The 17,317-nt window shown below is 42.0% G+C and overlaps 2 protein-coding genes across 3 annotated transcripts in view; one reads left to right on the top strand and one right to left on the bottom strand.

Annotated features, from left to right (window-relative positions):
• The window catches only part of PHLPP1 (PH domain and leucine rich repeat protein phosphatase 1), a 143,358-nt gene that overhangs the window by 23,626 nt on the left and 102,415 nt on the right, over positions 1–17,317 (bottom strand). For both annotated transcript variants that reach the window (XM_074826869.1, XM_074826875.1), the window contains 6 exons: positions 14,745–14,891; positions 14,002–14,232; positions 11,781–11,983; positions 10,063–10,123; positions 8,091–8,186; positions 2,457–2,612 (listed from right to left, as the gene is read on the bottom strand). In XM_074826869.1, the coding sequence (XP_074682970.1) occupies positions 2,457–2,612; positions 8,091–8,186; positions 10,063–10,123; positions 11,781–11,983; positions 14,002–14,232; positions 14,745–14,891 (894 nt within the window). The remainder of the gene's footprint in view (positions 1–2,456; positions 2,613–8,090; positions 8,187–10,062; positions 10,124–11,780; positions 11,984–14,001; positions 14,233–14,744; positions 14,892–17,317) is intronic.
• BCL2 (BCL2 apoptosis regulator) overlaps positions 1–17,317 on the top strand; it is a 191,872-nt gene that overhangs the window by 172,504 nt on the left and 2,051 nt on the right. The window lies entirely within an intron of this gene.

The following is a 17,317-nucleotide window of genomic DNA, read 5'->3' as shown; positions in this document are numbered from 1 at the left end:
GAAGCATTTTACCTTTTTTAAACAAACCCCTGAACACCTTTCCCTGGCCCAGATCCATTTCTGTTGACACTTAGCTGCTGACAGATGCAAACATTTGAAAACAAAATAAAGATGCTTCCTGTAGGAAATTCCAACTCGGACCTTGCGCACTAATCTGCACTGATGTTTTCCTTCATGGTTTTCACTTTTGCAGCAGTTGCAAGAGTACCAGCATGGACAAGCCATTTGCAACCCAAGTCATCTAAACCACTAAAGGGGTAAGGAATAAGGGGGAAAACCCCAGCATAGCCAAATACTTCTATTAACATCACAAGCAAAAGAGGCTGCAGCAGTGATGAGATGCCAGAATGGGTAAACTCTGTTCATCTCCTGCAACAGTTCCTGACTTTGTTAATACCAGTAGAAGATTTTGAAAACACGTGTCCTGTACAGCTCGAAAGCTGCAGAACATGAAAGCTGCAGAACATCAAAGCTGCAGTGGGGTAAAAAATCCCCAAGCCTGAATCAGCCATTTAATACTGTTATTCAATATATTTTTTAACTCTGCCTCTTCTCAGCACACTTTTATCAAACTTCCGGGAATCTATCCCTAACCCTGGTTTTAGCCTGTACTTGTTCATTTTGTCATCCCCCCCAAAAAATAATGAAAAGCTGTCTACAGTTTTGTAGCTCATTTTAAAAAGACGAGCTGCAATACTAAAAATTCAGGTTCTCTCTCACTGCTAAAATCGCACTAATCTACATCCTAGACCTACAACCTGTTTTTCACAGAAATTTTACAAAATTGTTTATCTCTCTGCTTTCAAAGATGCCAGTAGCTTTCTGAAACTTACTTAAAAGTTTCTTTCCCTTCCAAGTTAACAGATAGGAATTTCAACTTGGGACCTGTAAATAGCATGGGTTTTTTAACCTAATTTTGCAACTTCCTGTAAAAAAAGCTTTTTACAAGGTGTCATTTCTGAAGTTCATACAATCTCTAATGTACAATAGTTTGAGAAGTCATCCACAAGACAATTACAGCTGCTGATGTGAAACATCCTTGCCACATGAACCGGCTATGAATCTTACCATTTTTAAACAGAAATGTGCCAGATAATCTCAATTATTACAGCAGTAACATCGTTAAGTTTCAATGGTTTGACTGCACTTTTATGTAAAGTCTCAACTGAAGCAGTAATGAACATCAGAATAACTTTGCTGGTAATTTATTCCAAAGGTCATAGCCCTACACAGGCTTGAATGTGGACAGGTATGTAATAGTGTGGTTCAAAAAAAAAAATCTAAGTAAAAAAATTATTTAATTACTTTAAAGGTTCTTTAAAGCAAATCAAAGTTGAAATGCCGTATTGGTTTCCAGAACCAAAAGCCTGTCCTACTAAAGTTTACCTTTTGAAAGATAATTTTTAACATGAATGATAAATTCCTCAGAACACTGTTCAAGAGTAACTCAGGAGTTTATTTAGAAACTATCTCAACCACCAACCTAATTCTCCAACTCCCAGTGCTGTGAATCCCAGGAAATTTAACGAGAGGTTCATGGTAGAATGAACAACAGTATAAACTAGGAGGTCTGCAGTACTCTTAATTGGGTGAGGAGCTGCGACAGTGAGATCACCATTACTTTTGCTTCTCCACCTCTCAAGAAACCCAGGAGCTATGTGTTCCTTTTGGCACAGCAAGGATAAGAAATAAAAGCCCACAGCACACAATCGCACTGTCTGTTAAATTATGCATGAGTTGAGCCCTCAGAAATCCCATTACTATATGTGGAAGTGCAGAGGTGCAAGGAATGTTGACACCAAGCAGGGCAAGCCCATCCACCATCCCCAGACTATGCTACCAATCACAGCTACTTTACAGGATATGTTCATACCCAGGAAGAAAGATTATGAAGACTCTGAGACTAAAGCATAAAAATAAAAAAATCCAGAAAGCAGATCAAGTGGTGACACCAGCTAAATCAGTGACAAACATCTGAAAAGCATACAAGAAATTCACAAAGCAAGGACAGAGGAATAACTGAGCTATTCTGACAGCCTTATGCACAGATTTTGTTTTGTTTGACAGGTATAAATAAGCTCTAGCCTCTGACTGAAGGGGAAAAAAAGCTTTCACACTCCATCAAACAAGCCTAAGAAATATCTATTTAAAGAAACTGCCAACTAACCCATCTCAGTGTATGTAGTAGAAAATAGCATGTGCTTCATTTTACAGCTAGATTTCAAGAAGTAGGTGTTCAGCAGGAGCTTGGTGGGGAAAAAGAAGCAACCATATAAGGCAACAAAACCAGAATAAAAAGAATGTGTTTTGGTGAGTTGGGCGGACATCTGTTCTTACCACACAAGGCTTGGCAACTTACAAATTAGGGGAACCTCAGATTACCCTTTCAGCTAGGAAGTAACACACAAAGCAAGGTTCCTCACACGTAAGTCAAGATCAGATTTCTTTATATTTACCTGTCTGCCTTCAAAAGCAAGTTAGATGGCAGTTCAAGAAGCTGGTTGTGTTGCACGTCCAGGACTTCCACTTGTGTTCGCTCGAGCCGATCTGGTAGCCTTCCTAACATGTTATGTCCTGCCAGCAGCTTACGCAAGCTACTGTTGTAAAACAACCTTGAGGGAAATAAAAAACCAAAAATGAGAAAAATCTAAACCAAAGAGTTGCTTTGAGAATTTAGGTGCGCTATCGCAGTTTATTACAAGAAAGTGATTCAGTCAACTGATTAGCAGACATGGTATTAATTACGCACAGATCCAAGAATGTCTTCCCACTCTCCACCAACTTCTTGAAAAGGTTGTTCAGAGACAGGGAAGGATGATTCAGGAGTGAAACTAGTGAGAGAGGGTTATCTTATTGCACTGTATAAAACATGAATATAGAAGCATGACAGTGAAGGAGGTAATTGCTAACAATGGCTGCAGAAAACTGCACATGTGGGATCCCCCTAGTTAATGGAAGAACTTCAGAAGTGTGGGTGAAATCACCAGTCACCCCACAAGCTTCATAGTGCTCTATTCATCATGTGCTGACTCATAATCCAATGCAATTCCCCACCCTCCCATTTTCCTTTTCTGTTAATACCAGACTAACATAAAGCCTCCTTTCCAGTTCTACAGCAAATGAAATTTATCTAAATCGGCTTTACTTTCTTGAGCTTTTACAAGCGATAGATGACATGGAGTCCCATCCCCCTGCTCCATTTTTTGGGGGGCTGGGGGAGAAGGGAAGGGGAGAAGAGAGCAATGTAAAGAGACAAGAACAAACAGGTGTTCTGATCAAATAGTAAAGCTAAAATTTACAGTAAAACACATAAGGAGTTTAAAATCTGCACCTAAAGACCTCAAAAATGGAGCAACTCTCAATTTTGAACAGGAACCACTTTCAGCAAATTAAGAAAAAAAGATTATTCTTCATCTGCCACCTGTCTTACATTCCTGCTACCGTACTGTTTAATCTGGCGAGCCCGGACATCATGCTGACCTGTTTCAATCAAAGACTCTCAAATTACTCAGCATTAAAGCAAAAATCTTCTTCCCTCTGTTACAATGACCCAAATATACATAAAGAGCCTCCCTGTCCCTTCCCTACATCAGGTCATCAGATTATTGTGCCAAAATAATCAATGAAGTATGCTGAGTATTTTCCCCTTGACAGATACAGTCATATTCTGTATCTGTGTGCCAGTGTTAACAGTTATCTCAGTTGGCTGGATTGTCTGTGTTATGACCATGGATACAGGTCAACAGCCAGGCATATCATTCCAGAAGGCTCAACACAGGGTGAAAAGACTTACCATACAGTGATAAGCTTATCTATTATGTTTTCACCATTTAACCATTTTTGTTTCACTCCGCTTTTACTTGAAAATATCTCTCAGTTATGGATTTGCCTTTCTATTCTATTTCCTTTCCTAATCAAGACTGGCTAGCATCAACACCAAAGCCATGAAAAAGCAGCACTGGTTGACAATGTCTCCAAAAAAATTTATCACTTCGGGGTTTTTTTTGGATGGGTGGGGGCAGTGCCGTTTTAACATAAAAAAAGTTCAAATCATGGCAAAAACTTTAGCAGTTAGCTTTTTCATGAAAACAGATTTTATAAATAATTCAGAAAAACTGCGTAAGTCTTTGTGTTTGGGTTTTGGGGTTTTTTTTATTGTTTTGTCTTACTTTCCAAGTTACAAAAGCACCAAAGGGAACTGGGCTGTCTGAACAAAGACTGGCCACCAACATTTAACTAAGCAAGCTCCTGATGAGCCTGGGATACCTAGTTCCCAAGCTGGGTGGGGAACCATGACGCTGGGACTGCTCTTCTCTATGGGCAGCTTCCTCACTTGCCAAACTCCCACTGGAAGCACTGATGGGATCAAAAAATTCTAAGGACAATCACATTGCTCAGCATCAGCATCTTCTAAGAAAACATGGTTTGGTGCAAAGCTTCAATCAATTCCTTCAGTAAGCAACGGTTCAGGAGAACACAATGTTGAATACAAATAGATCTTTCTAAAAAACATACAAAAAAAGGAACAAAAATACATACAGACATCTGTTCACTGGTAGCAGCAAAGTCATTTTGGCAACTCTTAATTGAAGCATTTTCATTTTCTTTGGGGAATCTTTGGCAACATCAGTTTTATGACAATGAATTGTCCTGCATAGCTAAGTACCCTTTTTGTTATTTTTCAAAGCAGAAATGGCTGCATTATAGCCAAACGTACATCGTTCCCATTTTCTTTGAGACAAACATTAGTACACAGTCTTCTATCCCAACTGCTTCAACTCTTTGTCTTCAAGGATTGTTTTTCTGTTTCAAGAGGCAAACACACATAGCATCAACTCTAGTTTGTTTAGATTATCACAGAATCGTCTAGGTTGGAAAAGACCTTGAAGATTACCTAGTCCAACCATTAAACTAACATTGACAGTTCCCAACTACACCAGATCCCTCAGTGCTATGTCGACTCTACTCTTAAACACCTCCAGGGATGGGGACTCCACCACCTCCCTGGGCAGCCCATTCCAACGCCTAACAACCCGTTCTGTAAAGAAATACTTCCTAATATCCAGTCTAAACCTTCCCTGGCGCAACTTGAGGCCATTACCTCTTGTCCTATCACTTATTACTTGGTTAAAGAGACTCATCCCCAGCTCTCTGCAACCTCCTTGCAGGTACCTGTAGAGGGCGATGAGGTCTCCCCTCAGCCTCCTCTTCTCCAGACTAAACAACCCCAGTTCCCTCAGCCGCTCCTCGTACGACATGTGCTCCAGACCCTTCACCAGCTTCGTTGCCCTTCTCTGGACACGCTCGAGTAATTCAATGTCCTTTTTGTAGTGAGGGGCCCAAAACTGAACACAGTAATCGAGGTGCGGCCTCACCAGTGCCGAGTACAGGGGTAAGATCACTTCCCTGTCCCTGCTGGCCACGCTATTTCTGATACAAGCCAGGATGCCATTGGCCTTCTTGGCCACCTGGGCACACTGCTGGCTCATGTTCAGCCGGCTGTCAATCAACACCCCCAGGTCCCTCTCTGACTGGCAGCTCTCCAGCCACTCCTCCCCGAGCCTGTAGCGCTGCTGGGGGTTGTTGTTGCCTAAGTGCAGCACCCGGCATTTGGCCTTGTTGGAACTCATACAGTTGGCCTTAGCCCATCGCTCCAGCCTGTCCAGGTCTCTCTGCAGAGCCTCCCTACTCTCGAGCAGATCAACACTCCCACCCAACTTGGTGTCATCTGCAAACTTACTGAGGGTGCACTTGATCCCCTCATCTAGATCATCAATAAAGATGTTAAACAGGAGTGGCCCCAAAACCGAGCCCTGGGGGACACCACTCGTGACTGGCCACCAACTGGATTTAACTCCATTCACCACAACTCTTTGGGCCCGGCCATCCAGCCAGTCCTTTACCCAGCAAAGCGTGCGATCATCCAAGCCTCGAGCAGCCAGTTTTGCCAGGAGAATGCTGTGGGAAATGGCGTCAAAGGCCTTACTGAAGTCAAGGTAGACAACATCCACAGCCTTTCCCTCATCCAAGAAGCAGGTCACCCTGTCATAGAAGGAGATCAGGTTTGTCAAGCAGGACCTGCCTTTCATAAACCCATGCTGACTGGGCCTGATCATCTGGTTGTCCCACATGTGTTGTGCGATGGTACTCAGGATGAGCTGCTCCATCAGCTTCCGGGGCACTGAAGTCAAGCTGACAGGCCTGAAATTTCCCGGATCATCCTTCCGACCCTTCTTATAGATGGGCGTCACATTGGCCAATTTCCAATCTGTTGGGACCTCCCCGGTCAGCCAGGACTGCTGGTAAATGATGGAAAGCGGCTTGGCGAGCACACCAGCCAGCTCCTTCAGCACCCTCGGGTGTATCCTATCCTGTCCCATAGACTTGTGTGTGTCTATGTGATGCAGTAGGTCACTGACTATCTCATCCTGGAATGCGGGGGGTCATTCTCCCAGTCTCTGTCTTCTGGCTGAGGAGGCTGGATTCCCTCAATACAACTAGTCTTGTTATTAAAGATTAGATGCAACCTTCAGCCTTCCAGGAAACTGCTGGTCAGTCAAGTCTTGAACGTTTGTGGTTAGAGTTGCAAGCACCCTCCTAAGAGAGTCCTGCTCATTCCACAGGTTTTCAGAGTGCTATTCCATGTAGAAGGAAAAGCACACAGTGGTGCACATGAACACACTTAGTGGGCACCAGTATTTAACTCATACTTAACAGCAGGTCTATGTGCCCGAGTCATTTGCATTTAAATCCAGACGCAAATTTCCCAAAGTTTAACAGACATTCAAAGCCTGTGTTTTGAACTGGGCCTTAAAACTGAGCTGACTTATTAGGAGCTAAACTACCTAGACTATCTACTACAAAGAAGAGCTTTCAAAGATAAATTATTTCCTGGAGTTAATGATAAGATGGCAGGAGAGACAAGTGGGATGTTGACTGTACCTAATTTCAGCTAATGATTAATCTCCCAAAGATATCCGGTATGCCTTGCCGTTAGGAAGCACAAATGAACTTTTGTTGCCCCCACCTTCCGAGCAGGCACAGTTTCACTTTGGGTGAAAAAAGAGGGATTAATAGTCTGCACATTAGCCTGTTACGTTTGCTTGGTAAATCTCCTCACATCCTTTTCTGTCCACATTTCTGAAATCTATTCTCTTTCCGTTTCTGACAGTAGAACTGCCAGTTTACACCATATTGCACATTCATCTGACCCAGACAAAACTATCCTTTTTGGTTTCTGATGCTCTTTCATGCTGTACAGCTCTGTAAGTAAAATATTTAATAGCTCGGCATATAATAGCTGTCTACAATCTTCAATAGCTCTGCACATCCCCACGCAATTTCACCCTTTGTGCCTAGTATGTTCTCCCTCTTTCACAACATCTCTTTTGGAGCGTACAGAGCAGCCAAGAGTGACAGCTCTCTTCCAGAAAAGTCAGGGACTTAAAAATTATCCATACCAGCACCTGACCAGTATACTCACCTGGTACAGGTGTCTCTAGGAAAAACAACTAGTAAGAGCTAGTCATTATTTAAACTCAACTCCTGTTTTCCTTCCTGTTCACCTGTTTTCCTATCATTTGTATTTATCAATTTTAAGTTTAGACTCCTGGAAAAGAGAGCCTTGTAGTGAAGGCAATCGCTCTACTTGCAGGAATTTGCTAGCTTGATGAGGCTTTACATTCTCCTCTCAACACTTTTTCACTGAAAAGGGGTTGTGAACTGGTGTCTCTAGGCACCACTGAAACTAAGTTACAAGATCTGTATCTCTAAAGTGTCATGCAAAGTTATAGCTGTAAATATTTAATATTCAGTATTAAAAATGAAGGGCTTTCCTGCCTGAACAGCCACATGAACAGCTTCAAAACTTCCAACTGGAGTTCAAAGGCACTGCTTTCTCTGCATGAAAGTAAAAGAAGAAAGGCTGGGTGGAAGCTTGAGGCATGACGACACCCCACATGGTAAAAATAAAATCAAACAAGAGATAAAACAAGCTTGACAGTCACTGAAACAAGCTAAACACTGAATCAGCAATTATTTCTGAATTGCTTATCCTGTTCCACATTGTGCAACTGGTCTGCAAGACTCACCGGGCAGGCAGCTCACGTATCTGATTGTGGCCAACATCCAACACTTCCAGTTTCCTGCTGTCACATACCCACTCAGGCAGGTTTTCCAGGTGATTTCTATGAATAAAGAACAAAGAGCTAAAGAACTAAACGATAATCAAGATGCAAAGGCTATTAAGAATACAGCCGCAAGAGAGATACAGATACCTGCATGAAATAAATCTGCTTGATAGTATGTTTCCTATGAGACTGTATCATCCCTCCTTCTCTAAGTGCAGTAAGGTCCTGAGCAAGGGGGCAAAAAAACTAACAGCATTATCATCTCCCTAGATGTACAGCCACTAAGAAAATAATGCTGCTTCCAAATTGTTGGGGAAGAAGTATTAAGAGCATCAGAGTATCAATGATGAAGAAGTCTCTCCATGAAAAATAAAATTTGTGAGATGCTCCTCAGAAGAGATTCACACCCTACACGGTGTGTACACCTCTTTGGGTTTCAGAATTAAATTTATGGGGGATCACTCTACCACTCTTCAGCTATCTCACTGAATAGAGCAAAATCTTTTATTTTTTTGTAATCTCTGAAGTTAAAGCATTTTGCTTTTCTAGTATTTGTCTTCACAGAAGCTAACCCCTCTAAAAAATAAGTTCTTACAGGTAAGTTTTTCCAAATATTGCACTGAAAACATGTAGCTAGGCACAGTGAGGCACCCATGTATGCTGCCTTAAAGACAAAAATTAGCAGCACAGAACACAGGAAAGATTTTGTGCGTGTATGTTCACATAGCCCCTACTTCAGTTAGCATACACAGATGCAAAACTGGGCATCAAATAATATTCAGGCACTCATAGACTTGAAGTTCAGGAACAGGACCCTTAGACAGCATGAACATAAATCAATTCTCATGGTCATTCATGTATTTGTATCCTATAGTTTATTCATGCAATAGCCTTTAACCAAAATACACGATAGCAACCCCTCATTCTCAGATAGCTTCGTTTTCAATCTCAAACCGATTTTCCAAATTCCAAGCAAACCAAGAAGCTAAAGACACCCTACCCATTTACTTACAATGCCATCACTGAACTGAGGCACAAAAAGGGTGATCAAAATCATGCATTCTGCACCAATTTCATTTAAAATGGAGAACACAGCCTTACAAAGAATGCCTTTCAATACATCACACTTTAGTCACACTTCTGTGTTACATTTACGTGCACAACACAAGTAACTCATGGTTGATGAAACTTTGAAGTTGAAAGCCACTTGCTTAGGTTAACTCACTAATTGTTATGATCACCCTCAACAGCTTAAGTGTGCTTTAAGCAGGCTTTTTAATGAATGAGATTATCACTTCAACACGCACATGAGTAATTCCTTAAATAAGACAGACATTAAGCATATATATAAAGTGTTTTCCTGATTTAGTCCTTAAATTGTAAAGCAAACTAAACCGCCTCTTTTTCCATTTCTTTCCTCATCCCACCTCCCTCAAGGTGAGATTTACAGATGCATTCAAATGGCAGCTGCACACATCCCTGCAGCAGCCAGGGCCACGGAGAACACCGATGAGCTGCAGGAGCTGCCGAACTGATGAGTAAACTATCAAACCGTCACCTACGCTGGGCTTGTGACACAGACATTTAGAAAGGAACTTCTGTACATGTCTCATATTGGTGCACGTTTGAGTCATTGTGTTATGTCTCTCTAAGATAGGAAATGTTTAAACCAGGGAAACACTTTTTCTTTAACTATGAAGCCACATTTTGCTTTTAGGACTGAAAAAATAAAAAAAGTCAATCTATAAAAAGGAAACAGGGAAGAACTGGCCAGTAGGAAAAAGCCCATTCTCTAACTCTGAAAAATCAGTCTTCTCATATCTCAAGGTACAATTCCTGTTCCCACTCTCTCACAGTAAAATACTAGTGAATGTCATTTTTCCATAAGCTTCACTGATGTAAATTTTACAGGTCCAAGAAAAAACACTCTTACCGAGAAATATCCATATAAGCCAGGCAACTGGGAACTGGATACACATCAAGGTGAACAAGTTCTGGGGGGAAAAATACATAAAAGTGGTGATAAAGATTTGCACCTAAATGGCTGTTCCATAAGAGTTACTTTAAGCAGCTAACACCCAGAGATTTCAGAACAAGTCAGTAACCTAAAAAACTAATGAGGATCTGGACCTTTGTGAACTGAGTTTTTTTTCTTTATTATGTCTCAGTACATTTGCTCTATTACATTGTACTTGCTATAACAGACACTGCGTAACTGATCAGAGAGGAGAAACTGAAGGATTTTAAGAGTTTCATGGCAAATTCTCATTTTTCCATTTTTGTCCCAGAGCTGTAACTTCACCTCCACCACCCTCTGCCCAGAATAGTCAGTCACAAACCTGCTCCATTGGTTTTCACTGGTCACTAATGGTACAGGCACAGGAAGGGAGACTCCCCACTCTGAAACAGCACGCTACAGAATACCCCAGAGTCCTCCAGGTCATGTCAAGATCAAGAGCATTTTTCAACACATTACATGAGCCTTTGCATGCCTGTGGAGTTCCCGGTTGCAGGCAGCCTTACAGACCTTCCATAGCATCTCAACTACTGCTAGTAATGTTGTATTTTGATTGCTTTAATAATATTCCATATGCTAAGGTTTTTAGGAAGCTAATGCTTAGAATTAAGGTTAAAACAAAACCAGCAGACATTTATTTAAGCCTACAGAAAATCCAGTGGAGTGAAAGTGTAACAAGCATCATGGTTGCTTTGGAAGATAAAACTAAAACAAGATGGCTGCAGGTGCAAAGAGAGGATAGCCAGGAGGAACAGCAAGACCAAATAGGCAGTTGATTGCAAGATACAGGTTGACTTGGGTTCTCAGCTCACATTGCACAGCACATGCTCAGATTATATTAACTTTTCTCAGCTACAGAGAGCCTTGCATGAATACTTAATGAAGGCACAGGCTTGGATATCATTAAGATGACAGCATTTTAAAGGCAGTTCAGACTGTTCATCAAATTCACTGCTCTCTGAGCTTGCATTTTGTTTATTCCACACCAAACTACTCCAAACAATAAAAATGGTGGTGAAACCTGAGTATTTGAAGTAATAGCAGCTTCCAGAGACAGATCAAACAAATCCTCTTCATGGAACACAGGAGTTATTCAACTGGAAAAGGCTGCATTATTTTTATTACCAAATACAAATGAAGTTACTCATTATAGATTTCGTAGCTTTCTGGCCAGAGTAAACAGCTAGAGATAGTAGCAAAAATATCTATTATTTTAGTTTGTCTCACAAATGGCCACTTGTTCAAACTTTCTCAACTCTAGGGAAAAGCAATAAATTCCTTATTTGCCTTAAAGCAACACATTAATACAGCCCAAAGAACTGACAACTTCAAGACTCCTCCCTGATGGCATAGAGAGGAATTTCAGCCCAAATTCTAAAGTTTTCACAGTTTTAAGACCTGCAAATCAGTAGCCCAGTGTTATCTGAAAGTCATTTCTGAAGCTCAGAACTGCCAGTAGCATGACACAGCACATGTGAAACCCTTTTATCCAAGGTCATGTCAAGAGCCTCCTTACTCCTCCTGATTATGTGCACTGCACTCCACAAGCATCCCACTGAGAACCAGGTACAAAACCAGAAGTCAGATGACAACAGATGACAGTCAGATCACAGCTGCCCTGAAAACACACTTACCATTTGAGGAAGCATACAGCGCTTTGAGAAAATATCCACTGATCTTGAGGGTTACCAGTTGATTCCGTTCACAGTGTAACACTTCAACATTGTTAAAAACTGTTGCATCCAGCTCCCCAAGTTTGTTGTCTCTGAGATCCAGTTGGGTCACATGATGCAGAAAATCTATTTCATCGACCTCCAATCTCCTAATTGAATTCAGTCTTGAAGACAAAAAAGGAGATTAAGTGTCTTTACGTGGCAACCTCCTGCTAACAAACCAATGCTCATTCTACAATCAGTTGCACTGGATTAAACTAGCATGCTTCCAGGTTCTGATCAAGGTTGATTTTAAACATTTTCCCCTTTGTTACGGTATTTTAAAAGCAGGGTGGATCCACTTTGTTGTTTTATCAATCATGACAAAGAAATGATGACACCAAGCTCCTTTCTAGACTACTTTGAAAACTACTGATAAGAAGGTCTGCAAGAAGATATGTATTACTGTTACTGTGTCTATAAAAATAAAAGATGATCTGGTTGTTACTTTTGCCCACTAATTTGGAAAAGAAAACCTCTACAGTTCCTGCTGGCCTATCATGAGCATCTGCTGGAAAAGCCTGGCAGATACGAGTAACCTGCAGATATTGGGAGTCTCCTGCCTTACTGAAACAACAAACTGAGATATATCAATTCCCATATATTCACCTCCTCTGTCAACATGTTTCACAGCAAGCAAATTCAGACACCTGAAAATGGGTGCTGAAAGAAAACAAAGCAAAAACCCAAGACGAGTGGGTCTGCCAGATGAAGAGAACAGGTTTGATCACATCTTCACTGCAGTACATCGACACAGCCGGTACTCAGCAATCTCCCCAGAAGTTACAACTGAATGAGATGATCTATAACCTAGCAATGTTTGAGACTGCAGAGCACTCCAAAGAGTTCAGTTTCAAATTCCCAGCTCTGATCAGAACACTAAAAATCAGTATAGTAACTTCTACTGGCCCATTAAGCCTACCTAGTGAGGATAAGGGTCAACACCTAGAGTTCTGTTGTGGCTCTTGCTTTCAGAGAGCTACCTTCTGTGTAGCAGTTGTGTTTTCAGAGTAGCTCTGTTTTCCAGTTAGAAGAAAACAGGTAATATGCTCCCTCCGACACCATAGCCTACTTTTTCTGTTTTCAATTTACAAGCAGTGCTTCCTTCTGATTTCACTGAAGCAAAGCACTCCACTGTGCAGCAAGTACCGTTTACAAACACGTTCAACATTTACTATTCCAGGTAGCATTACAAAGAACCACTGTTCACAGCTTGGTGCAGAAAGGATGCGGCAGACAATGAGAGGGCTGGAACTGCACCGCTGGAACTCACGGTCAGCTCAGCCACAGCATCCCTACTCTGAGGCCAACTTATTTATTTATTTGCTTTTAACACACACACACACAGAGGTATATTTTACCCCCACCATAAATGCTTCAGAATTCATCCATCTATTTAAGCCATTTTCTTATCTTATGCTGACCCTTCCTTGACTGCAAAGTCTGACAGCTACACAGCAGTATGGTACACTAAGTTTTAGCTTGAATAGCTTAACTAAATGGTTCCAGAATTCATCATTATTTGGACCTCATGGTCCAGGCGCTGAATGGAGCCTTGCCCAGCTGATTGCAGAAGCTGGCTTCCCCAAAGACCGTAAGAATAAGGAACTACCTCATACCAGAGCCATCTGTAATAAGGATCTGTTTAGACTCTGCTGAGGACATCAATAAAATAATGCTACTCATGGTGCACTAGGCTTTTTAACATACCAAGAAATACTAATACCTATTTTTGTTCTTTCACCTTCACTGCCCTTTTCTTCATCTCACATATCTGTAACATTTCAGACAGAAGCTTTTTGGGTTAGGGACTGCCATTTATACTGTATTAACACTATAGCAACAAGAACTGCAAGAATCACCAGTGTCCCCGGCTCTGTTTTGTCTGACCTTTTGGTATAAATATTAATTTCCCCCCAAACTCATTTTCCTATCTATCGATCCCCCTAAATGGTACCTCTTCCTCCAAGAAGACTGGTAAGTAGAGGCAAGTGCTCCGAGTTATGTAATGCCACCAGAAACATGGTTCAATGGGCTAACAACAAGAGATTCATACCTGGGGGCTATGCTGACAGCCAAGGAGAAGCCATTTCAACACCAATAATTTAGACACACTTATCTTTCCCCTCTTTCAAATACCTACCTCAGATCCACATGTTTAATATGAGGCATCCTTTTTAACACCTGCAGGTTCAGGACATCCATGCAGTTTCCTGACATACAGAGCTTATCCATGGCAGTCAGCTTCTCCAGCACCCCTGGAATGTCGGTGAACTCATTGAAGGACAGGCTCACATAGCTGAGCTGATGCATATGCTCCAATTCATCAGGAAGGGACTGGAGAAAGTTGCCATCCAGCAAAAATGTCTGCAAGCTATTAAAAGCGGGGGAGGGGAAGGGAGAGTGAAGAAAGCGAGTGACCTGTTAAATCACATTTCCTTCCTATAAACACACAAATCTGCTGCAGTTACAGTGACATAAAACATACAAAAGGGCAGAAGAACAAAAATGTTAAGGAATAACACTTTAACATCTGCTACAGAAGATATTGATCAAGTAATTAAAAGCCTTGGCAATTATGAAATGTAGGCTGTGTTAGACCATTGTATCTTCAAGAACTGTGACTTGTGTGATGGCTGAAGCACATAAGCAAGGAGGTTTATAGATTTTCTTCACCGTGAAGGTGACCCTTGTGTCAAATGCTGGGGACTGAAACAGCTTCAAGACACAAGTGTGTTTCCCCCCCATCTGCAGCTCACAACTGCTGCCATCTGACAAAACCCAGTATGTTTAAACTGTTTCTCATAGCAAGGTTACATAGAGTCATGAACTGCTTGTTGCCTTTATTATCAGTCTGTGTACATAAAGTTTTTAAAAAGTACTTGCTTGTGCATCTCGCCTACAACTGCTGGAACACTTCTGAGGGCATTGCAGGACACGTTGAGTTCAGTCAGGGTTGGGATACTGCAGACTGCCAGTGGGAAGTCTCCTAAATTATTATTGGAAAGATTAAGGCTCTTCAACTTGGTGAATCTACAGTAAGATAAGAAAAATAAAAAAAAAAAAATAAAGGTGACAAATAAGCCGAGCATAAACCACACAAGTTGCCTTGCAAGATAATTAATACAAGGTAAGTTTGGTTGCCTAAATACAAATCACACGCATTTTCAGTTTATATACCCAGAACAATCAGGGAAACTACCAGATACTCAAGTTCAACACCATTTGCAAGAGTTCACTCACGTTAAGTCAGCATAGAGAAACAGGACCTCCTGAACAACATGCTAAATCTGTTTTCCTATGAGTATAATAAAGAACAAAATCCTTGCCATCCTTACGATATGTTGTTTCTTCTGTGGCATCTCATCCTGTACTACAGCATTGCTATTTTTCTGAACACACTTCTTGCTAGTAAGACTACCCTAGTGACACTGGTTACAAGGTGCAGGAAATTCTCAGCGTATGGAGCCCACTGTAGGAGAAGATCAGCTTTGAGATCATCTAAAGAACCTGAAGGTGCACAAGTCCATGGAATCTGATGAGATGCATCCGTGGGTCCTGAGGGAAACTGGCAGGTGAGGTGGCTAAGCCACTATCCATCATATTTGAGAAGTCATGGCAGTCCAGTAAAGTTCCCACTGTCTGAAAAAGGGGAAACACAACCCCCATTTTTACAAAGGGAAAAAAGGAAGACCCAGTGAACTACAGGCCACTCAGTCTCTCCTCTGTGGCCAGCAAGATCATGGAGTGGATCCTCCTGGAAACTATGACAGGACACACAGAAAATAAAGAGGTGATTGGTGACAGCCAACATAGCTTCACTAAGGGCAAATCGTGCCTGACAAATTTGTGGCCTTCTACAACGGGGTTACAGCGTTGGTGGATAAGGAAAGCACAACTGATATCATCTACCTGGACTTGAGCAAAGCATTTGACACTGTTCCGCACAACATCCTTGTCTCTAAATTGGAGAAACATGGATTTGATGGATGGACCACTCAGTGGATAAGGAATTGGCTGGATGGTTGCAATCAAAGATCTGTGGTCAATGGCTCGACATCCAAGTGGAGACCAGTGATGATTGGTGTTCCTCAGGGGCTGGTATTGGGTCCAGTGCTGTTTAACATCTTTGTCGTGACATGGACAGTGGGATCGAGTGCACCCTCAGGAAGTTTGTTGATGACACCAAGCTGTGTGGTGCATTCGACATGCTGGAGGGAAGGGATGTCATCCAGAGGAAACTTGACAGGATTGAGAGGTGGGCCCATGCAAACCTCGTGAAATTCAACAAGGCCAAGTGCAAGGTCCTGCACATGGGTCAAGGCAATCCTAAGCACAGATACAGGCTGGGCAATGAGTGGATTGAGAGCAGCCCTGCAGAGGAGGACTTGGAGGTATTGGTGGATGAAAAACTGACTATGAGCCAGCAATGTGCGCTCGCAGCCCAGAAAGCCAACCGTATCCTGGGCTGCATCAGGAGAAATGTGACCAGCAGGTCGAGGGAGGTGATTCTCCCTTTCTGCTCTGCTCTTGTGAGACCCCACCTGGAGTATTGCCTTCAGCTCTGGGGCCCCCAACATAAGGAGGACTCACTTGTTTGAGTGAGTCCAGAGGAGGCCACGAAGATGATCAGGGGCTGGAGCACCTCGCCTATGAGGACAGGCTGAGAGAGTTGGGGTTGTTCAGCCTGGAGAAGACTCTGGGGAGACCTTATAGTGGCCTTCCAGTACTTATAGGGGGCCTACAGGAAAGATGGGGAGGGACTCTATCAGGGAGTGTAATGATAGGACAAGGGTTAATGGTTTTAAACTGAAAAAGAGTAGGTTTAGATTAGATATAATGAAGAAATTCTTCACTGTGAGGGTGGTGAGACATTGGAACAGGCTGCCCAGAGAAGCTGTGGTTGCCCCCTCCCCAGAAGTGCTCAAGGCCAGGTTGGACAGGGCTTCGAGCAACCTGGTCTAGTGGAAGGTGTCCCTGCCCATGGCAGGGGGTTGGAACTAAATGATCTTTAAGGTTCCTTCCAGCCCAAACCATTCTATGATTCTATTTGAACACTAGATTTTTGTGGTGTAGTTGAGCTCCATTCACGTGAGTAAATACTGCCTTTCAACCAAAAATTCTCATTAGAATAGGCTGGTTTGAATACAACTGGGAAATCGGCTGAATTAAAGCAGAACTTAGCAAGACTTCTGTTGTGACAGAGGCAAATTCTTATGCTTTCGATTAAGTATGATGTCAAAGCTCACACAGATTTCAAAATTTTGTCCTTGACATATCATGGAAGTCTTAAAAGACCCTTGGTTTATCACATCAACCAACAAAGCAATTTGCATGTATTTGCCTTATTAAAGATGACCAAGACCATTTGAACAAAAAACTCAAGAAGGGGACAATCCAATTAGCCAGCCTGAATGTTCAGCAACATCATTACGGTTGCCTAACAACCACTGGGAGGT

Source organism: Strix aluco, chromosome 1, assembly GCF_031877795.1.
Source record: "Strix aluco isolate bStrAlu1 chromosome 1, bStrAlu1.hap1, whole genome shotgun sequence".
Taxonomy (NCBI): Eukaryota; Metazoa; Chordata; class Aves; order Strigiformes; family Strigidae; genus Strix; species Strix aluco.
Note: the sequence above shows the minus strand (reverse complement) of the source record. Positions and strands in the feature narration are given on the sequence as shown.